Source organism: Trachurus japonicus, chromosome 11 (assembly GCF_045865225.1).
Source record: "Trachurus japonicus isolate A0001 chromosome 11, Traja_1.0".
Lineage (NCBI taxonomy): Eukaryota > Metazoa > Chordata > Actinopteri > Carangiformes > Carangidae > Trachurus > Trachurus japonicus.
In genome coordinates this window covers 17,942,964-17,965,898 of record NC_140917.1, presented here as the reverse complement: position 1 = coordinate 17,965,898, position 22,935 = coordinate 17,942,964, and the positions used below count along the sequence as shown (strand labels likewise).

The 22,935-nt window shown below is 40.5% G+C and overlaps 4 protein-coding genes across 5 annotated transcripts in view; 1 reads left to right on the top strand and 3 right to left on the bottom strand.

Moving 5' to 3' along the window:
• Positions 1-675: 675 nt before the first annotated feature.
• On the bottom strand, positions 676-4,571 carry LOC146978634 (zona pellucida sperm-binding protein 4-like). The gene is made up of 12 exons (XM_085790386.1): positions 4,362-4,571; positions 3,687-4,016; positions 3,502-3,605; positions 3,241-3,424; positions 2,873-2,995; positions 2,578-2,747; positions 1,953-2,050; positions 1,723-1,871; positions 1,411-1,588; positions 1,198-1,333; positions 901-975; positions 676-829 (listed from the first exon to the last, which is right to left on the bottom strand). The coding sequence occupies exons 1-12, from the start codon at positions 4,510-4,512 to the stop codon at positions 821-823; spliced, it is 1,707 nt and encodes a 568-aa protein (XP_085646512.1). The 5' UTR covers positions 4,513-4,571; the 3' UTR covers positions 676-820.
• A 642-nt stretch (positions 4,572-5,213) lies between these two features.
• dus3l (dihydrouridine synthase 3-like (S. cerevisiae)) lies at positions 5,214-11,982 on the bottom strand. 2 transcript variants are annotated; one of them, XM_085791463.1, is made up of 16 exons: positions 11,697-11,982; positions 11,183-11,271; positions 10,188-10,446; positions 9,738-10,089; positions 9,174-9,250; positions 8,945-9,034; positions 8,703-8,744; positions 8,410-8,562; positions 8,192-8,308; positions 7,831-7,896; positions 7,585-7,695; positions 6,942-7,038; positions 6,689-6,764; positions 6,252-6,440; positions 5,612-5,740; positions 5,214-5,518 (listed from the first exon to the last, which is right to left on the bottom strand). In XM_085791463.1, exons 2-16 carry the CDS (start codon positions 11,257-11,259, stop codon positions 5,446-5,448), a joined length of 1,908 nt encoding a protein of 635 aa, XP_085647589.1. In that variant the 5' UTR covers positions 11,260-11,271; positions 11,697-11,982; the 3' UTR covers positions 5,214-5,445. The 2 variants fall into 2 exon arrangements, with proteins under 2 accessions (XP_085647589.1, XP_085647590.1); XM_085791464.1 differs by having other exon boundaries at positions 11,183-11,268; positions 11,697-11,975.
• Positions 11,983-13,365: 1,383 nt separating this feature from the next.
• Positions 13,366-15,648, bottom strand: mterf1 (mitochondrial transcription termination factor 1). Its single transcript, XM_085791462.1, has 2 exons — positions 15,547-15,648; positions 13,366-14,917 (listed from the first exon to the last, which is right to left on the bottom strand). The coding sequence occupies exon 2, from the start codon at positions 14,869-14,871 to the stop codon at positions 13,711-13,713; it is 1,161 nt and encodes a 386-aa protein (XP_085647588.1). The 5' UTR covers positions 14,872-14,917; positions 15,547-15,648; the 3' UTR covers positions 13,366-13,710.
• Positions 15,649-20,588: 4,940 nt separating this feature from the next.
• akap9 (A kinase (PRKA) anchor protein 9) overlaps positions 20,589-22,935 on the top strand; it is a 66,128-nt gene continuing 63,781 nt past the window's right edge. The window contains exon 1 of the mRNA XM_085791461.1: positions 20,589-20,826. Coding sequence (XP_085647587.1) covers positions 20,779-20,826 — 48 coding nt within the window. The 5' untranslated portion in view covers positions 20,589-20,778. The remainder of the gene's footprint in view (positions 20,827-22,935) is intronic.

The following is a 22,935-nucleotide window of genomic DNA, read 5'->3' as shown; positions in this document are numbered from 1 at the left end:
GTACATTACCAATACATCCAGATTTTTGGATAACTAAAATATGTAGTGACTTGAGTGGGCATCTAGCCCCTACAGAGAAAATTAAACATGGCATCCATCAGCATGTGGCCCAGGACTGAGTGTTCAGAGAGAATGGCCATTTTAGTGAAGAGCAAGGTCTGTTTGGTGTGTAGGCTACCAATGATCCACATAGGATGAATTGTAATGTCTTGTGACACCCCGACCTTCCTCTGGAGCAACCTCGTACACACTAGTTTACAGTAGATTTATTCATAAATGAACACTGAGGACTGCATGGTGGTTGCACTGATGTAGCAGCTTAGGCCTCTAAAAATAAGACAGTTTGTGCTTGTACCTCCAGTTTAAAGTTTTATTACCGTTCAGCATATTACAGAGGGAAAGCCAAAAGATGAAGATGGACCCACAACATACCAACTGCCCCAATACATGCATCTACAGATTGTAGGATTGTGATTTTATAAACAGGGTCATCTTATTGTTATTCCATGAAACTAACAAGTATTGCATTTTATCATCTCACATGTCTGCTATCATGACACATCAATTATGCCGAGAAATGTGCAGTGACAGCATGTTCCTTAAAATTGTCTAAAGATTCCCCAGACCAAGATGCAACTGTTTAAATCATGGATGTGTAATTGATACCCAATCCAATACTTCTTAAAACTTTAATTTCAACAGCACATACTTAAGACAACATTGTACACCATCAGTAAGCTTGCATCGATAAAGACACCAAGAAGGGTTGCTATATTATAAAATGTTGCAGCAGTCTCAGTTCATTCTTCACTGCAGTTCCTTATGGTGTCTAGAAGAAAAGAGAATGCAATTACACATTTACAGTTAAAGAAATACTTAATTTGCAAGGTTTATACTCACCTTTCCATCAAAACACCTCTCTGCACATGTCTTTTCTTTTGGCCTACAAACTTCTGTTGAGCACATGAAATAGATCTGCAGGACAAAGACATTCACCATGAGGAAAACTCAATAGCCTTTTCTCCGTGGAGTAAGTTGCACATTTTACCTTTACAATTTTAGTGAAGAAATGACTGTATTAATGTAATAAATGAACCCAAACCCGTTATTGAGTCAGGGCACCTTGCTCACACAGTGCTCATTTTTGTCTGTAACAGTCATTGCTTTAGTGCATGATCAAAACTACTCCTGACTCACCTCTTCTTCAAGGTACTTGTTTGTCTTTTGATCCATAAACTGGAAGGCTTTAACCACGAAGCGCCTCTGGTGGCGATTTGTGGGAAGGTTGCTGACTTTAAGGATGGAAACACTTGGATCATAAGGGTTGGCACACCTGCAGAGGCAAACCACTCATCAGTAAGCAGCCAGGGGGCAAGGATATAAGCAGCTGTTCACATGAGTCATGCTTACCCTTCATAAACGAGCACCAGTGCATTCTTTGCAGAGCGAGGGTAAGCTAGACAGTAATTGACGAGAATCACTGCATCTGGTTTGGGAGACTTCAGGAGTAGCTCAAGATAAATTGGTTTGCCAAGGAGCAGTCGCAAGGGCTGATGGTGAGTGGGGTGGTAATTTGAATAGGTTTGATCTGAAGGGATTATAAAGACAAACAGAAAACATGAAAATGGACAGTTTAAGTATTTGAGGGCTGCTTTTGTACAGTCTCATTCTAGTCAAATATCACACTAAATACATTTAATTTGAAATAATGCATGACCAGACCTGTAGCAATTTTCAGCTGGACCCCATATAAGCCATTGGAGACGACTGATTTTGGCAAGTCAGAAGCCGGGGTTATGACCATATAGCCAATGCTGGCCAGTGCCTTGTTAGGAGTGCCCCCTTTGCCGTAGCGACACTCAACCATGAACCTACAAAAGACATGCATTGAAGCTCAGCATTACAGTATATGCATGTCAAGGTACTGGGCTTCATTTAAAAAACCCACTAACCTGAGTGGATCGGTTCTTGTAATAATACCATACTTGAGGTTCAGAGCTTGGACAATAGTCTGCACCTCAGCTAGGTAGATCTTTGTCTCACCAACTTGCTGCAGAGAAATGTTCATATTATCAGGTGGTGGTCTCAGGCAGTACATCTTAAATGCTGTGCAACAGACTGAAAACACAGACATCAAGACTGTACAAACATTTAGAGCATTGTGATGCATTAAATTATTAAAGCCAACATCTCACCATAAAAGACCTAAAGACTTCCCAAACAGTATTGTAATGCCACAAATGTAACATAAGCACTACCTGACACGAGTAAGTAACTTGGTGCAATATGAACTGACCAACTTGTGACAATTTTACCACTATGGGTCCTAGTGAAGTTCTATCAGAATAGCAAGTGTGGTTTTTTGTTTAGTCTTTTTTTAGTCTTCACATCTATGCTGCCTTGTTCAAAATATACACTGCATTACCACATTTTGTGATTATTCCCCTTTAAACATTCAATAGCAATCAAGTCAAATGAAAGCCTACGAACTACCCTTAAGAGTCATGTGATTGTCCCTGACTTCACTTGATCATTTTAACTGATACACTGTAGTGTAAATAAGTGAAGTCAACTTACATAAGCTTTAGTTCCACATTCTGTGACTTTGAATTTATAGATGGCAACCTTGTCATTTACAATGACAGGTTTACAGTTTGTACCAGGAATAATAAGCTTGGTGGGGTCTACTTGGATAGTTGCAGAGTCATAGCGAATGGCAAAAACAAAGTGTTGATCCCCTGTGCACTCTAATGTGAGGACAAAAAAAAAAGTGTTAGTTATGGAGACGTTATGAATACTTGAACATGAACTATCAATTACTTAATATATGAATACAATCAATAAGGTACCCAACCTATACAGAAAGCCTTACCATCCATTGGATAGTAGCAGGCAGAAGTAGAAGAATCCAAACAGCACCCCATATTCAGACAATCTGCAGAAGATATTCCTGACTGGCCACAAGTTACCCGCTCCCCTGAGGTGACAGCACAATCTGAAAGACAAGTACATTATGAAACAGTGAGGTCCTGCCGCCATCTAAATTACAAAATAGTGTAGCCAACAAGGACAGGAACATGCAAGAGATTAAACTGAACTCCAGGACCAAGAAAATCCTCTGGTCTCATAAAATAACTTTGACTAATGACAGTGTCAGTGCTCCACGTGTGATTTTCTCTGATGATTAGTAAAAATTATGGCCATCACCTAAGAAATTCAATGACGGAGGTTTGAACTCACTTTGACCTTTCGATGGTCCAGTGGTTGGTCCGATGGTCGGGTTGGGGCAGTTATGCTTTTTCTGGGGTTTGTCATTGGAGCGAGGGACAAAGCCAAAGTTCAGACTTTCCTCACAAGATGCAGTAGCAACTTGTGTTTGACCAAACTCGTCGACGTACGACAACTGCAGACTATGCCCGTCAGCCTGTAATAATTTCAAGAACATGAACAGAAGCCCAGGCAAGCAAACAAATTTAGCAGCATTACTCTTCAGTATCTTACATGTATAACGTTGCACCCAGAGAAGGGTACAGTCAGAGTGTTTGTCAGATGGTTCACGTCATAACCACAACCTGGAGCATTCATGATAGGCTGGTCCTTTGAGCCTGCAGGCAGAAATCATCAAATCAATTGAGGCAATGAAATCAAATGGCCTTCAAATTAGCCAAAAAGTCAAACATACGTACCCAAAACTTGAACGTCATTGAAATTATCTGTTGGTAGAGTAATCTGGAATTCATCTTCACTACAAACAACAGTTAGCCCAGAGGAGCTTTGTTGGGTACTGCTAGTTCTTGTCCAGCTCATTGGAGGGGTACTATCAAATTCAACCTGGAAGCCACCATCTGAACCACTGACCCAGTGTCTTGGCCCAAAATCTCCAACCTCCTCCTGGAATCCATGGTCAGCAAAAGGGTCGAATCTGTCACTGGTGGCAGCACCTTCAAAGTCAGGCATTGCATCTTCAGGAATCATTTCGTCTTCCTCTTCTTCACTGTTAAACGTGTTGCTGTTATCTGGAGAAGACAAGGAGTGGGTGAGGCCAATGTTGGAGATAGTTCAAGTTCAGTTCATTTCATCTGGACCAGAGAAGGTGATTTTCTGTGGTCCTTCTAAGGAAAATTTGACTACCCTTTTTTTTGAAGGCCTGTAATGATTTTGGATTCACTGATTTCCTGAAGCTGCTAAATGCATCAAATTGTTTTAGATATGCAATTTAAATCAATAGCATATTAAAGAAGAAAACTGTCAAGTTACAATAAGTACTAGGGGTGGTTTGGAGGTAGAAGTTAAAATACATCACATGAGCTGCACAAATGAGAACAGTACAAGCTAAAAGGAAAACAATGACCACGATTTACCTGATGTGGTGAAGCTTTGAGATTCTCCCCACTGCCCCGTCTGATAGAAACTGAGGAGCTGGGACTCGTTGATGGGCCGCCAGCCTCGACCTGAAACCAACAGTAGAGTCCCACACAGGACCACCAGCAACTCGACCCTTAGCCCAGCCATGGATCCAAGCGAAAGCCCCTCTGCAGCTGCTGAACACCGGATAAAGACGCCGCTTCCCGCCGCGTACAAGTAGTGGTTTGTTGTTAATTAATTGCACCTGCTGGTGGTTAATTGATGACGAGCTAATTAATGTTTCAGGTGTGCAAACATAAACCGCCTACTTGTGGTGAGGAAGAGGGTTAAAAGAGACCGGAAGTTTTGTTTTTAAATAGTTGTAATTTTTTTTTTTTTACCACGATTTTGTGGCCTAAATTCATAAAGTGGCATTTTATTGACAAACAGTACGCAAATGCAAACTAGAGGTACATCCAGGATCTACAGCCATGAAGCTTTTATGGTCAGTTCTTGTTAAACCTTTCTTAAAAGGTTAAAAGTTAAAAGTTCATTATTAAGGTTATAGTTAGTTGTAGTGTTGTGCTGCATTACAAAATTCTCCCTGAATGGGCAGGGGCAAGTCACCAGTTCAACATTACTGCAAACTACAACCTCAGTGGTTAAATCAAGATTTAATTTGTTATGGATGTTATTATGTAAAATCATGTTATTATCAGAACCATATTCTATAAAAAATTCTCTGAAAGAAGAATGAATTCCTTATTGAAGAGGGAATACTGTATGCTGTAAACAGAAAACAGGTGAACTCAAGTTATATACCACCTCTCATTATAACCACTTGAAAAATATAGAAAAACAGAAACACCTTGGTGTGGCCAAAGACTTTATTGCATATATATATATTTCAAGTACACAAACAGCAATGTATGCTACAACTGCACCACAGGTCAAATAAACAGACTGTTAAAATGTCTTTCCCATTTGAAACATAGAAGGTTTTCATTTTTTAAGTCTTACTTTCTGGAACCAATAAAAAAGGAAACCACATTATCAAAAACATAAATGTGGTTTTTCTGTCATCAGAAAAAGAAAAAAAAATCACTTGTAGGAGTTTGCTTTATGTTTGGGCAAAAAGTAGAAATTCGACGGTACAGGCCCCAGGAGCATTTCACTGCAGAAGTGACAGGTTAAAAAGTTATCATCATGCATTTCATTTAATTCTCTGATTTTGAATGGTGTTGTTTAAAACAGTGTCTCTGCTCACCTGATCCTGACCCAGTCCCCAACATTTTGACTGGCCATCAGCGACTCCAGGTAGTTTCTGCCCATGTAGTATGGAGGTCGCTCATTGATTTTCTGAGGCACTCGCTCCAACAGGCCCACTGGAATATACCTGAGAGAGAGACAGAGGAAGATGGAGGAGGTCAGAGAAACATTGTTGTTACAGTTACAGTCTTCTTTTTAGCAGACAGAATCTCTAATGTAATACTAGTGTTAACTGTATACCCAAAAACTGACAAAGTGCAACCCCTGAGATGAATGGGATCTTATTAATTTTATATTTAAATCCTACCAGGACTGTAAACGGTTCATAGTGTAGTGTTTTTTTTATATCTTCAATTAAATCTTACAGTAATGTAGTTGAAGTCACTGAAATAATGTCCCAAAGAAAGACCCATTACCCCATACATTAATGAACAGCTTTTGTTTTGAGCTCGAACCTTTGCCCCTCTCACATTACAAATGTATCTCTGAAGCAACATTATGTTATTCAGAAAAATAAAGAACTGAAATCTGGTATTAAATTTTGTATTACCACAGCACAAGGGAAACAGCGATGATGAACATTGCTGCTTTGTACTAGACGACATACAAGATACATTGAAGACTGCAGCGGTTCCCACCTGCACATGAAAGAGAGCCACTCCAGCATGAAGGTGCGGGTCTTCTCCACACCTCGAGTGTCAGAGCCCCAGTGCTCCAGGCCGAAGTTGGAGAAATCCCTGAGGATGTCGAGTCGTTCACTGGACGAGATGTCCCAGTGTCTGCTCTCTTTTATCTCAGTGAAGAGCCACGGCTTAATGAGAGCACCCCTGAAGAGACAATGAAAACTGCCTCAACATTTTATTCAACTTTCAAAGTATTCTATGTGGATTTAATATCCTAATAGCACACAAAAAAGTAATGAAGAATATGAATAACACTGATAATGATACAACAAATACCAAGGAACAATAGCAAATGGATGGAGGGAAGCAACATGTAAGCCTAGCAGGGGCTGACAAGTCATTTTTTTATTATTCATATTAAATCCATAATTTATTTATAATTTTCTGTGTACCTTGCAATCATTATACCAGAAACTCCAGTCTCTCTGGCCTTCATGGCATCTTCATAGGACAAAATGTCTCCATTTCCTGGAACAATAAAATCATGTCACCTTAATTCACGTCATCACACTCACAATCAATTACTGTTCACTGGCCTCAAGATTTTGTAACTCTATGAGAGGATTTTCTTTTCCTCCTCAGAGTCGTCGTCCCTTCAAAACATATTAGGAGCTCTCTTTACAAACTCTTTTTAAAGCCACATACCAAAAAGTGGGATAGGACTAGCCAGGTTGGAGCAGGAGTTGATGTAATCCCAATCAGCCAATTTAGTGTAACGCTGCTCTCTGGATCGACCGTGCAACTGCAAGAAAACAGTAGCATCAGCTCTACAACGTCACAATCTGACACAGATATCATGTTTTATTTACTTAACAGACAAAGGAGGGAAACAAAAAATGTCACGCAAGAGGGACAATAGACAAGCTGCTTGGAAACGCACCTCACAATGAAATCATTTTCAGTTTGACAAAGACACGCTCTTCATTAGAGTGAAACTAAATGAGAGATGGGAACTCATCTTAGATTCACAATCAGATCAAGTGTTAAGTCTTAAACTGTAGATTTAAACTCCAGTTTGTTGAGTGTGTATTTCAAATTAAGTTGAAACTGACATTGTGCAGGTAACTGTGCAGATTGCTTGACACACACCAGTATGTCAATGATAAAGGAGAGTCAAGCTAAACAAATGGATGAGTCAGTATTCCTTAGTGTGACAGCCAGGCTCACAAGACACTACTCCAAATCATAATCATCTGTGTAAATATGACTTTCATCACATGAAGTAAGTTGGTGCTGTTTCAAACGGATAATAATGGCTCACACACACTTTTGCTACCAAAAGACTTACAGTGATCATGGATACACCCCAGTCTTTCATCTGTGGGATGAGTTTGTGTGCGATGTTGCTCTTCTCCTGAACACCAGTTCGGATCTTGACTGTCAAAGGGACGTCCAGGACCTTCAGGAAAAAAAATTGTTTTTATTCAGGCTTAAAAATAAAAAACAAAAATAAACAGTTTTCAAGATATAACTAATACATGTTGCATATTTTTGAAATGTGTTGAATGTTCAAAAATAAAAATCAGGCACTTACATAATTCATTCCTTTGATTATTTGTTCAAACTTTCTAGTGCGTGTCATCAAGCCACAGCCTCCGCCCTGATGAGGAAGAGCAAATAAACACCATCTGTCAACGGGGGTCATACTGATGTTTTATATATCCTGTCAAATGTTAATGTCTGTGCTTATCACACTTCACACTGTATCACAACACGCCTAACATAAAAATGTATCTGTCACCATGGTATGGGTAGCACATGCTCCTATGTTTGTTTACCTTGAGTAACCTCCCTTATTTACCCAAGTAAAAATGACAGGTCTTTGTATGTGGTGTAGACACAGATGAAACTAATGTTAAAAATGTGAAAACCAAACCAAATCCATGTATCTTTACCTTCTTATACACAAGATCGATGGGGCATCCAGAGTTGATGTCCACGAAGTCGACCTCAGTGTTGTTGTTGATGAGCTCTGCACACCTCGTCATGGTGTCGGGGAAGCAGCCCTCCACCTGGAGTCACAATTCAGACTTTAGACATGAGACACTCTCACACAATCTGTTAACGGACAAACAGCAACCAAGAGAAGCGACATCTTTTCCAGTGCCCTCACCTGGACTCCAAAGATATCTTCACTTTCATGCCTCTTGAGGAGGGCCCACTCTGACTGCTGCCCCTGCAGCAGGTTTGTGCACATGGCCATTTCCCCGCAGGTGATGTCGGCACCAAAACGCTTGCAGACACGACGGTAAGGCAGATTTCCACACTGAGGAAAGAGAGGGATGCTTTTAGTCACTTTTGGAGGACAGAGAAACATTACCATAATATAATGTTCTCTATCTAGCCTGCTTGTTCAAAACAATACAATTATTAGCATCATACACAATTCAGCCGGGTAGTACTTACAGTTGTTAGAGGAGCAAGGTAGAGCTTGTCTTTAAAGTCCACCTTGAACACACAGACACAAAAACATCCATGAACTAGAGCAGAGCACAGATTTCATTTTTCTGACATTTGATCAGTATCAGTCAGCTGTTACCAATTTGTTGATTTATTTAGTTTGAAAGATGACGACACAACAATCCTTGAGATTTTTAAAGTCTCTCCACAATACTTAGAAAAAGAAGAGATAGCTGGCTGAAATGTACCTGTTTCTTTTCACATGGACGCAACTTGACGACATCTGCATCAGTCAGTGGGCCGACAGTTTTCACAGGAGACGGTTTGTCTGTGCTGGACTGCAGATCAGCACAAAGAAAATGTGTAAAAAAAATAAAATAATAATAATAATAGATGCAAACCACCATGAAACACTCTTCAGTCTCTGCTTACTTTCATTAGCTGACTCATCAACTGTAATACAGTAGATGTTTGTACCTGTGTCTCTGCTTCAGCAGACACAAGTTGCTCTGCTCCCGTTGGATTTTCAGGTACTTCAGCTGCACAGGTTTCACCTGGGTGTGTCAAAAAAACTGAATTATAAATCAACATTCAAACCCATTCACATTACACACATGACTGCTTTCATTATGCCATGTGTCTGTATTTGAAAATATGGGGTGCTAGGAAACTAAACATAAAGCATTTCTAAATGAGCAGCAACACGAGGTGACTCAGTCACACACATTCATACGTGGAATTACACCTTTTCAACTCAATAGATTGGAAATGGCATATTTGTTGCTCAACTATAATTAAATGATCTGAAGCAATGAAAGGCTCACTGTGCTGATTGCTGCACTTCTGTCAGTGTCAGTGCACTTCCAACCCACTTAACAGACTCACTGTAAGACGCAGAAAAGAATATGACTCACAGCTTCATGCTTAAGAGCGAGCAGAAAGCCTGGCAGAATAATAACAATAATCCTAGATGATATCTGCGTCTCAGTCAGATCATGTTTAAGTGTGATTTACTCGAGCTAATCTATGGAGTCCCCTTACCGTTCCCTTGCTGCTCTTTTTTGTCTTTGTTGTTTGAAAGTGTTTTCAGGTACTCTGCTGACTTCTTGAAGGCCACCGAACGCTTCCTCAGACGGTTCTGGAGGTCTTTACTCAAGCTGTTCTTCACCTGGCTCTTGCCCTCATGAGCCTTGATTAGATCGGTGTTCTCCATGGTTTTGAAGTCAGGGGTCGTGTGCGCCTTGGCAAAGCGGCAGGAGAGACCAAAGCCGCACTTCCCAAATGTGTCATAGAGGTAGCAGCTCTGCCCGATGTCAGCGGGCTTGGAGGCCATGTACGCTGCGACGTCATGATGAAAGTGGCATTTGTCTCCAAAAGGACATTCCCTGTTGGCCTACATGGACAGGAGAATATCGACAGTAGTAGTTAGCCGACATAGCAAAACTATGTACCATATGTGGCATTGGTTAACGATAAGTTAACACTGCATACCTGTATGACTGACAGACACAGTCGCTTTTCATCATAGGTGGTAGGCTTATTGTGCGGCCTTGACTTATTCTGTCCTCGGAGGCGTTTTCCATCTTGCTTTCCCTCCTTAGTGCTTTCTTCAGTGTCTAGTTTGAGCTTTTTGATCTCTGGTTCCTCCTTTGTTTCCGCTGCTGTGTTACTATCACTGGTCTTTTCTCCCTTTGAGACCTGCCACTCAGAGTCAATAAAGCCATGAAATTTTTCTTTGGTTGTTAGGAATCTGCAATGAGAAGAGGAAATGTTAAGTTTCACAGTGTGACATTTAAGATACCTGAAGAATGTGGTTTAGCCTACATACTAATGTGAAGAATGTTCACACTGGAAAAGAGACAAATTGACTCATCCCAGAGTTCAGTGGACAAAGGAAATCTTTTAAAAAGTAAGTATTAAATGTTTGATAACAGTAGTAGTACCCATGTGTTTGTATGCAACGTCTCACTTCATCTATAGTGTTCCTATTTTTTGGGATACTGGTGATATCCAAGCTGACCTAGCTGTCACTTCAGGGGGTAATGGATTAATTCACATTTTGTTAAATTGATGTTTTTCATTCTAACAAATTATTCGGTTTATGGTTAAATTGCTTGAGCTGCTTGTGATATAGATCTGCCCATCCTTGTAAAACTGCTGCAGCATATAAATCAGTACTGTGTGTGCAATAAGTTAAGTGCATTCATCAGTAAAGGCTGTTCAGCCCTTTTGCTGACAGTGTAGTTCTCTTTGCTTCATCAGACAAAGCAGCGGCGGTGTAAAAGTGTTGGGGGAGGGGGCAGCACCTCCAAGTTTAAGTCTGGTTGAACTGCTCTGTTAAGTTAGAGCAGTTTGGCTTCTGGGTGTTGTTGTTTCGTCAGCTGTCACATCATCTGTCTGCAGCGCACACATATACACTTGGGATAACTCTTAACATCAGTTTCAAGTTTGATTGTCATGTGCACCACCCATGACATGTTACTCACTCTGGTCTGATGGCAGCTTCACCCTTTACAGCCACATCTTTCACCTTTTCAACAGTGACCTCTGCTGCTTTTTCCATCTGTCGTTCCTTCTGAAACACATGGATACATCAGCTTTTCATTGTAGATCAAAGTTGCTGCATGATAACTATCATCTCCTGATGCTCAGCTGTGAGTATGTGTCCTTTTTTTTTGCAACTATACTGTCCATACAAGGAATCTGGTTCTCTGTGTACTCGCACAGTGATAATAAAATGAGCTGAAAGATGTGCATGAAAAAACAAAGAGCTAAACACAAGGAGAATAAATAATTATGTGCACAATAATATGCACATAAACACAGGACTATTGCATAGGACAGAGAATCTGCTGCTGCATCATCTTTCTTATTCTTCTCTGAAAGATTTAACTGTAATCCACGTTACAGCTGATTTCACCCATGTTATTCTCCATTTAACTACCATACAAGTTTATTATATGGTCAAACTCAACCATCCACATGCACTAAGGAACTTACCTGTTACCCCCGTGGTTGTCAGAGAAATCTGCTACTGTGGCATGTTTTGCTGCAACAGTGAAATAAACGGAGCAACCCGGACCTTGCTAACAAGCTAACAGCTAACGGATGACAGATGACGTAACGGCCTGGACAATAACAACTGTAACTCAATGCTTTTTAAAAAGTCTCGTCGACAAAAATATAAAATTAACCGAATATAGTCAACTTGCACTGCCCTTCTGTTTGTAACCCTGAGACGAACAGCAACAACCTGGCAGCATGAGGAGGAGGTTGTGCAGCTGTTTACGAGGTCCGTGGTGAAACGACCGGCGGAGATTGGTTCCGCAGCGCCTGCAGCTCTTTTTCCTCAGCATTTAGACTAAAGTACAGTTGTATAATATGTTTGGTTTTCAAACTGGTACAGACCCATCTTTTGTGTTAAGCATACAAGATGAGCACAGAAAATTTCAAGACAAGGGGACAGACAAATTTTTATTTGTTCTGCATGGCATGAACCCTAACAAACCCTCACTGTGATTGCAACAACAAATTACAAATACACATTAAGAAAGTCAAGGACATGCATGGCCAGCTTCCGCTCATCCCAGTATTAAGGTAAATATGGTCTTAAATGAAAATGTATTGGCTGTGTTGTTTCTTTTCTTGTGGGATGTCCAATTTATATGTAGAAATGCACATTTGCAAAGGTGACTTAGTATGTTGTCGCAAAAGTGGCTCTCCCCTTGATTTTGCACTGCCAATGTGGCTCTTGTGAAAAAAATTGTGAGGATCACTGATTTAGACTAAAGTACAGTTGTATAATATGTTTGGTTTTCAAACTGGTACAGACCCATCTTTTGTGTTGCTAAAAACAAACTAAAGCTCACATTAGAAAAATGCACGTTTATAGTAGCCTATACATTACAGTCAAAAGTTTGGACACTGTGTTTTTTCTTCATTTTCATAACTTTCTACATTGCAGGTTCAAACTGAAGATATCAAAATTATACAGGAACACGTATGAACTTATGTAGGAAACAAAAGAGTGTTAAACAAATACTGTGTATATATACATATATATTATATTCTTTGAAGTAGCCATATTTTGCTTTGATAACATTTTTGCACACTCTTGACCTTCTGTCATCACAAGCGGTCCACAGCCTTGAAGGAGTTCCCAGAGGAGCTGAGCACTTGTTGACTGTTTTGCCTTCAGTACCTCAGTTGGGTTTAGGTCAGGTGACCGATAGCACTTTGGTTTTAATTAATACTTTTGTGTTTACAACATTAACTCCATATATGTTCCTCATAGTTTTGATGTCTCCAGTTTGAATCTACAATGTAGAAAGTGATAAAAAATAGAAAAACCATTGAATGAGACAGTGTCCAAACTTTTGACTGGCAGTGGATGTGTATAAAAAAGAGGAAGTGTGGGTGAAACATGTTGTCAGATGTTGTGTCCTTGTTTGGACATAACTTTTATTTCAAGATTGCATCTACACATGAATTCAGCTCTCCAACATGAACAGTCACTTAGAAACTTTTGCACAAAAAAAAGTTTTTAAAAGTAAAGCATGTGCATATTAACAGCTGTCAGTATTTCTTGTCAATTAACAACTTATTACTGTATATTAGAGCTGTTAACAGTAAACAGTCAATTACAATTGATCAAGCCAGCAAGTCATTGCTTTTAAAAATGCAAAACCTTCACAACTTCCAGCCTCTAATTATTTAGTATTTTCTTTATGTCATGTTATGATAGGCTGAATATCTTTGAGTTCTTGATATCTGATTGGACAAAGACAGCAATTTGGAAATGTTATCATGAACTTTAAAAAGCTCACTGTTTTCTGGCATTTAGTACAGTTACTAAAGAAAATCTATTAATTCCAGTGTAGTTACAATATACAGTTAGAAAATATATTCTGGTGACAATACCAATGACTAAGTGGTGAAACCAGATGACATGATCATCCTGAAGCTAAATTCAAATTAAAGCAAAAACTCTAACATACCGGTAATTACAGTACATTCATTCATCTGGTGAGGCACTAAGTTTTTCTATCTTTGCAACGAATCGCTTTTTGCTAGAGTCCAGGATGTTGATACCGTTCTTCCGGAAGTCATATCCTACTCTCTGCAGCTCTTCCAGTCGTCCCGTAATGTTCTCTGTGCTGTAGTCCAAAACCTTGGGCTTCTCCAGTATCTGCTTCATTGTTATCCCTCCTTTCAGGAGACAGTCCAGTTTAGAGCTCAGTGTGTCCATCCCAATGTACAGAACCATTGGATAGCTGATGATCAGTTTCTTGAGGTCACTTTTATGACAGCCAAGTGACGCCATCTTCTCCTGAAGGCCCTTAAAGTTCTTCTTCAAATACTCATTTGAAAGGTCAAGAATCTCCGCTCCGGGGCCTTGCAAAAGAGCCAGCAGCTCTGGATCGCTCAGCTGAAGAGACTCTCTCAGGTTATCAACGTTAGTCTTGACTCTCTTTGTGCTTCGGATGAGAATGTAGAGGTTTCTGGATATGACAGCTTTGACGAACTGCTCTGGACTCTTCCCACCGAGCTCTGCACAGATGTCCTCCAGACACTCCACCATCTGCTTGTTGAGCTCCAGACTATTGGAGAACGTCCGCGGCGCTGTGGTCAGCAGCCGGTGAAGGTCTTTGGCGTTCAGTCCCAGCGAGGTCAGAAAATCTATGTTCTTCTCCAAGTTCAAATTATCACTGGATCTGAAGAAAGACTCAGGGGAGCGCTCCAGGATCGCCACGATTTCTGAATCCGCCTTGAAGATGTTTCTCCACAGTTGCCAGCGCTGTCCCAGGTGGTCAATCGAGCGTGTGATGGCACGGGGATAACGAGATATGATGCTGGCGATGACTTTTCGGTTGGCTCCTTTGCTTTGAAGAAACTGAGCGAGGCCTTTCTCGTTGGTGAAGGCCTTACGGAGCACCCCAGGCTGACGCTGGCGTGCCATGTTCACGTCGACTCCCATGAGATTCAGGTTCTCCAGCAGAGATTCATTCTCTGGGTTCGCCGGTGACTTCTGTTCATCGCTTCCCGTGAGAGCGCTGCAAAGCCTCCTGGGAAGGCATGTTGACCTCAGCTGCACTTTGACGAGCCTAAAGCTGTGCTGCATCGTCGCTGAGCGATGGAGGCAGAGGAGAGCCCTCAGTCCAGGTACCACTGCCATTTTCAGTGAGGGCTACGCTGTAACATCACTGCCAGTGTCAGTGGGGCTAAAGGGAAGAGAAATAAATATGGGATGTTAGCTGAATAATAACAGAGAAGTTAAACCAGAGTACTAAATTACCTCAAAATCAACTCTATGCATGTGATTACCTGGTGCTGATGAGGACACAACTTGCAATGTTGCAATGGTCATTTAAAGTTTATAGATCCTTTAACTAAACCGCACTGCAGAAATCCACCATCATGTGTAAAAGCTATCTCTTTCACTTAGTCTTTTTAAATACACGTTATATCTATTTTATCAATTGAAAGTCCCAACACTGTATCATATTTTCACTGTTGATCGTGTTTGTTTCTGGACCTGCAAGGTGAATATGGCTGTCAAGATGAGTTTAATGGAGGAATAGCGTGAAATGACGAAGCATAAATTGAAAGTTATGAAGTGTTGCACCTCAATATTGAACTTCAGTGTGTGGTGTTGTGTGCGTTTTTCCCCACATTTAAAATATGACTTGCAGTAACTTTGATGGTGAGTTTACTTTGAAGTTTTGGCTGAGCAGAAATCATACAACTTCAAGCTGTCACAGCTTTTACCACGAACAACAGATAATTACCAACGTGTCAATGCCAGAAGCCATGGTGTAGAAATTAAACACATTTTAAAAACAGCACATACCATTTCTATATGATAATTTGGCTCCTCACGAGCGGCTGTCCTCACGCCGGTGAGACGGGCATGTTTTGTTTTTTTGTGACACTGGCTACGGCGGAAACGTGACGTTTGACCCCAATCAACGTGATTTACGTCGCTGATTGGCGCCACCTGGCGGCGCGGAGGTGAAAAGGAGTTTCATCTACAGCCACTAGAGTGAAGCAGAGAACTTCAATGAACAGGTTTAAAGTTTCTACATGAGATTATGACAGTGATAATAATAACAAACAAATGATTAAATCACAGAGATTTGGGACAAGACGGTTATTTATCATTGAACAATATTGTTCATTAGTCCATTTCTGTCAATACCTCACAATGATTCAGTACAAAATACAACAACATGGTAGGCTACATACAAAAGCTGCAGCTCTTTAAGGGGGAATTTGGAGATTCTCTACAGCTTGTTGGTTATCCAAAATAATCAGTTGAATTAATATTTAGTATTAGGTATTAAGTAAACAAATTAAACTCTTAAATAATGTTTTCTGTGAGCTGAATGATCCAGGCCTTCTGCATGATGCCGTGTTGTTCTGGTGATAATTTCTGCATTACATTTTTATCTAAGATCAGTGTGAAATTAATTATTTAAGTTGTTGTATATGTAAGTTGTGTGTAAACTAAGGAATGTGTACATGGCCTCGGGAGAGTTCACATATACGTAATTCATCCGCATTCCCCGAAATTCCCAGAGTTGTTGCTTCAGCATGTGGTAGCCTACACTGAAAATACATATAAGAATAGTGCGTGTTTAGTCAAAGCCACATCTTCAGACCCGGTAGGTTTAATGGATTGCAGTTATACAAAACATGGGAGACTGTGATTTGCAGCCATTAATACCATTGAATACTACCATGTGAAAAACCTCCTGACCCATTATCTCTCCGAACTAATGTGTCTCACCACTAATGAATATTTTAATACAACACAGTGATATTATCATTATGCCAATGATTTTTTTCTCTTGGCTGCAGTAAGATTGTTGAGAGTTGAGACAGAACAACCTTCTCCACGACAGGCTAAAGAGAGTCCATTTTATTTTATCCCTTTCATCAACAGGACACAGTTTATTTTCCATTTAAACATGCAGCTCCACTTTTCTCACACTTGTCCAAAGTACTTTTGACTTGCTTGCTTGATTTGCATAATGATGTGATTGGGAGATACTCTTATAGCCCACACTGCTGCCTGGTTAAATAGTTTTTAGTGTAGGGCAAATGATGAGAGGGGAGAAGTGGACAGAGAAAGTTGAATTTGATCTTACGGGAGTAACAGGGACTGAATCACAGCCCATGGCCACTCAAAGTAAACCTGATACAGTCTAATATAGTCTATTATTTCTGTATCATGGCAAACATTTGGCCCATGACACATGGTATCAGTTCAACATTAGTGCAGAGTGTTTTCATCTCACAGGATTTCTCCAAAAACGAAATTTATATTGAAACCGATTCAAATTTATCATGTAAACAGTCAAATGAATGTATAACATTGGTTCCCCTCCCTTCAGGTACACTCTTTTTAAAAAAAGAATTGGAAATCTTTATGGCTATAGCCATAATTTGCTCTTGGTTGTTTTGACTTGTCTCATCTTCATTTCTGTGAGCTTAGTTTGTCACTCACTCTGAACCTCTTTTATATGACATAAACGATATCAATTATTGAACTTTGTCCTGTCGTCTACATATATGTGGTACTGGGAGAATATTTTGTGACCGTGTCAGCTGACCAATAAAAGGGTCCTGGTAAAATGTGGAAGTTGTTTTGGAAGGATAAAGCTGTCATTCTGTCACTTTCTGGAAACAAATCTTATTTCAAACAGGGTTTATTGAGCTTAACTGGTGTATTAGTTGCTGTTGTTACAGTATGAAGGAGCCATGGCTGCCATCAGTCTGACTCCCACAGTCCCACAGAGGAGACAAGGGAAGCTCTGGTGGTTGGATGAACGCCATGGTATCGGCTGTCAAGGGCGGCAGCTGAGACCAGGCCTCAGTCCCAGGTGTCACAGCTGAGCTACAAGCTCATGCTGAGGCCTGAGGGAACGAGTCCGGCCTGATGCTGAGCTCAGCCTTTTGCGCAGCACTGCTGTTGTGCTCTTAATATTACATGGTATCCTGTCCTGATCCATGTGTTGGGGGTCTGCTTGGTAAAGTTTCTCGGTTAACTGCTGACACAGTACTCCCTCAGTGAATCAATAATTCAGAAACTGACTGACGAAGCTTTCAAATGCTCAGTGGTTCCTGCGGACTTTGTTGCACAAACAGCGAGCGCTCACAGGTGGGATCAAACAGGTAAGAATGTCCAAAAGAAGATGGGTGGAATTCAAGATCTGCCAGACGATAAGCTGTTCAGCTCCTGTCAGCCGAAGACGCAGAGCATCCTCCCCTGCTGCTGCTACTGCTGCCACTGCTGGTACGTCTCCAATTAGCAATTTACTGTAGGAAGCAGAATAAACTTTCATATTTTGGGAAGCTGCAAATCCCGGATGATTAATTTTATATTTTATACAAATCATGTTACACCACAAGGAAACAGGATACATTAATCAAAGGATGCCTGGATAATAAGCACAGTTAAGCTAAATTTGGGTAAGTATTTTCTGTGAATGTAGAACAACCTGAGAGGAAGTTCACATACACACTGCATGAGCTTTGTGTATTTTAAACTGAAGAATTAGTTTGTTTATGGAAAATATATATATTTAAAGGGATTTATCTTTCCACCAGGATTATATGATGGTAAAATTTACAGAACTAAATGAACAAAGATAAACATGAAAACATTTTCCTTAAAGTCTGTACAGGAGGAATCTGGTTCTATATTGAACGTCATATCAAAACTTGTCTCTATGGTGTTTGTTTTAATGCTTTTCAGAAACAAATTAAACACACCCATTTATCCATTTCTTTTATGTTTTTTTTGATAGGGATAGACACAACAGCTGGCTGATGCAAGTATTACATTGTTTATAGCAGATGCCAATTTGCACTTCCATGGATAAGAAATTGAAACAAGTAAACACGACAGACAAATCTACATCGGTCTTTTAAAAATCCTGCTACAGCCCCGTTCATGGTCCTGAATACATGAAAACTACTGTATTGAATCTGAGCATCAGTGTAACAGCTATAACTGATGTGTTCTGTAAATTATGTCCTGCGGATGTTTGTCTTTGCAGAGTAAATACAAAGGAAGCTGGTAGCTCACAATAAGTGACAATGTATCATCATATTATTTTTATTCTAAGGCTGAGATCACTTCCATATAGATAGATAGATAGATAGATAGATAGATAGATAGATAGATAGATAGATAGATAGATAGATAGATAGATAGATAGATAGATAGATAGATAGATAGATAGATAGATAGATAGATAGATACTTTATTCATCCAAGGCTGGGAAGCATTCACAGCAGCATTCACATTATAGTGCAAATAGAGAACGAATATGAATGAATATGAAGTCTGTAAGTAAAACATCAGCCCACCTTTCCTTTTAACATCCCCCATCTGTCCTAGAAACTGATGCCAGTCTCTCATGTTACCTGCTGTCCCTTTCAACCAAGACGGCTCAAATGTTTCCTCTTTAAGAAAGTAAATTCCTCTATTGTTTGAGACATACCCAGAATAACTCAATCAACTGCGGTGCTGCCAAATAGGAGGTGATGGGTGACGCCTATATTAGGAGAAAACACAACTTTGAAATGAAAATATTTGGTGTTTAGTCTCAACTGGGACGACTCAGGCAACCTCTTCTCCTGTTACCATAGAAACTGTGCAGACGTTCCAGACTGAATACAGTGAAATTTGTGACAGTAGGAAAATTATTGTCATTAAATATATTGATTAGGCTATATTATCGATGATAAATGACAAAATTGTTGTATCTGTCTGTATTTCAATACAATCAATAGGCTACTCTGTAGATTTTTTATTGAAGATGAAAAATTGAAAAGTGTTTAGACCCTTTGCTGTGACATTATGACATTGAGCTCATTCCCCTTGATCAACTTAATGATACAGGTAGGCCTACAATACACCATTATCAGAAAACTTCAATTGAACAAAAAGCCAACAAACAAAAAATGACATGCATTGCAATAACTCACTGTAAATTACTGTAAACGTTTAGTTATCATTTATTATTCTTACTCTAATTCTTCTTTTTGATATTATTAGCCTATTATTATTATTATAAGCGCCCAACTGGAAATGGGAACAAGGTGGCTATATTGTTGTGCATTTTCTTATGTTTAGCTGTTTATTTGTTTAGATTTTTTTTTTTTAGAAACAATTTACTCCCAATCAATTTACAGTGAATGATATAAACAATCTAAAGGTTGAAATCACAGTTGTTGTTTTTTTAATGTAGACCTAGGTCTACATGCTTATTTCTTATCTATTATTAGTCTACTATAGGCTACTAAGGCTAATTTAGAGTGTAAAATTAAACTGAGGTTTAAAGGGAGGTTTAAATCTAATCTGTCTTAATTTTGAACTAGGTTTAAAGTTTAGTGCAACAGAATTTAAACTTAAACCATGATTTAATCTGGTTTTAAAGTTAAACCTTGTTGGTGCAATCCAGCCTTAGTGTTACAATGTACAGTGTTTAGTGATAACTGATTGTTGTTTGCTGTTTGTGATTTGTATTTACATTTATTCGTATTTTTAAGCTTATTTAGCTCTTAGGTTTTGATGGCATTTATTTAGGCTACAGTAACTTGACACATTAGGCTACGCTAAACCATGCAGCGCATGTGTTGTCATTGTCAAGCTGATGAAGTTGTCTTTTGTGAGCTCTCGGTGCCACTTTATTAAATGAACAGGTAGCCTATGTTTCTGTAGCACATCAATAGAAGAAACATTATTTGGCCAACAAACAACGCTTATTCTGATTCTGAGAAGTCCCACACATTTGCACCGGCGCCTGAAGGCACCACTAGTGGAATGACAGTGGGCGTGGCCGCCGTGGCACCTACCCGACGTCATCATAGTTGGGTCTCATGTTTACGTGGAAAACATGGCGGCGGACTACCAGCAAGGAGACAGCAGCTAGTGGAAAGGAGAGGTGGAAGTCTCTGACAGACAGGCAGCGAGCACGTTTAACCGCTGGCTTTTTCAGCAGTTTTCTCCCGCCGCTGGTGTTTCGCATGAAGCCGCTTCCCTCTTGTTTCCGCCACAGGGACAGCGGTGATGGAAGACGAGGAGAGGCAGAAGAAGCTGGAGGCCGGCAAAGCAAAGGTAACGTTACGGACTCTTCAGTTTCTGTCGTTAGCTTCACTCAGTAACAGCGCTGTACCACGGCTGGAAAAGTAGTAACTTCATATTGTTGACAACTTATTTCCTCACAGCTGGGTCTGTCAGCTGTTTTTTTTTTTTTTTTTTTTAACACCCCCCTCCCCTTTCCCCTTCCCAACCCTCCGTTGCCCCCCTCTCAGCTGTCAGTCCCCAGGAAACACGCGCCTCGCTCTGACAGCCGGCGGCTGGCTGGCTGGCTGGCTGGCTGGCTCGCTGCAGCTAGCCACAACCTCCTTTGTCATGCTGCCTGTCTGAAACGTTACTCCAGCCCGCTGCCTATCACTGTTTTTCTTTCTTTCTTTTTCTAAAAGTAACATGCACCAGTCTTCTGCACGCAAATGCTAATTTAATCTCAAGTCAAGCCGCCACATCTTTATCAAAGGCTTATAAACGCCTGCTAAAGTGAGGCTGACAGGCTGGAGGAACAGGATTTACAGGACAGGAGGACATATCCCCACTGGCTAGAGCAAACATTGTCCCACATGCCAGACCTATGTACTGTGCCCGTACTACCTCTGGTGTTATCAATAAGTAGCATCAAGAATTAGGTCAGGACAACCAGCCCACCGCCCCTCTCTCACACCTTATCACCCTCCCAGCCACATCTATAGCAGCAACTCATGCAGCAAGAGTAGGAGTAATGGTGGCTGTGAAGTTGCCTTGTAATGCAGCCTGGATGAATGCCCATGTCCGATTTATGTTGTCTCAGAAATTAGCATTGTTTGGTGTAAAAGATGACACGCTGCTGTCTCAGTTTTGACCTTTGGGTAGTTACATGAACTTGCAGCAGTGTTATTGATAATTGTGTAATTAAACATGATGGGTATGAATTGTTCAGAGCAATAAATTAATGTGCAGATCCCCCTCTGGTCATATAATAAATAGATGTATTATTATGATACACCCTGCAGACATGTGGCTAATTTGATCTGAATGAAACAGAGAGATGAAAAGTCTATGTATTGTAGAATGAATCCTGATCATTTAAAGCAGAAGTAAGCGATCCGGTCGTTTTGGTTAACTTCGTTAGTTAGCAGCCTCCGCCCTCGTCACGAATCTATTGGTCCTCGTCCCTACGTCACCACATTCACACGCATCCCTTGGCTGCACACACAGAGAGGACCGCCCCTTTATGCCGTTCTCTCTCCTCTAGGGATGCAAATTATCGAGTAATTCATTAATCGATAGTTGATAGACCTTATCGATCGATGATCGATTAATTGATAAGCGGCGATTTTCCTGAGAACCTAAATTTAAGGGGAAAATTCCTTATGGACTTTACACTAGTATTTGTTAATTTATTTTAAGAGCACAGCACAATGAAAATGTTTAAGTAGCACGTTATTTGGGACAGAGAGCTCTGAGGTTGAAGTCCTATCATAATGAGATGAGATGAGGTGAGAGAGCTGCGTTTCCATTACAGATTTTCGCAAAATAAAAGCGATATTTCTGAAACTTCGAAAAAGTGCAAATTGCCATTTGCGGGTGTTTCCATTGAAAGGTATTTTGCGAATGAGCCGTAATGCGTCTTGCGTTTCTATGGTGACGGCACAGCAATCTCAGCTGCCTACAGCTGTTGCTGTTATTGTTATTAACAAAGACGAAAACAGCGCTTGATTGCTGAAAGGCAAAGCCCGTGTGGCGCTGCAGCGGCCACAAATAAGGACGCACTCACACTAGGGCCAGTTGTTCCGTACCGTGCTGAAGCCCGAATCCCCCCCCTGTCCCCCGCTGGCCCCTCACACCACCTCCAACCCAAGCTGCTCAAGCACGGCTGCCTCCGTTGATATAGAGGGATTATTTGTTTACCAACACAGCGGATGTGCGCTTTAACCTGACTGCAGAAAGAACGGAGCCTTTTAACACCAGCGGTGATGAGGCGCTGTCGCGCTGACAACAATATTGTGTCCACACACCCGTACTGGTTTATGTGACTTAAGGTGACATGTCGGCGCAGGAGGGAGTGGGAGCGTGGATGCGAGCCAGTCTCCTTCAACCATGCAGGGAAAAGGGGAATGATAGGAAAGGGTTTTCTAATTTATTGAGAAACAA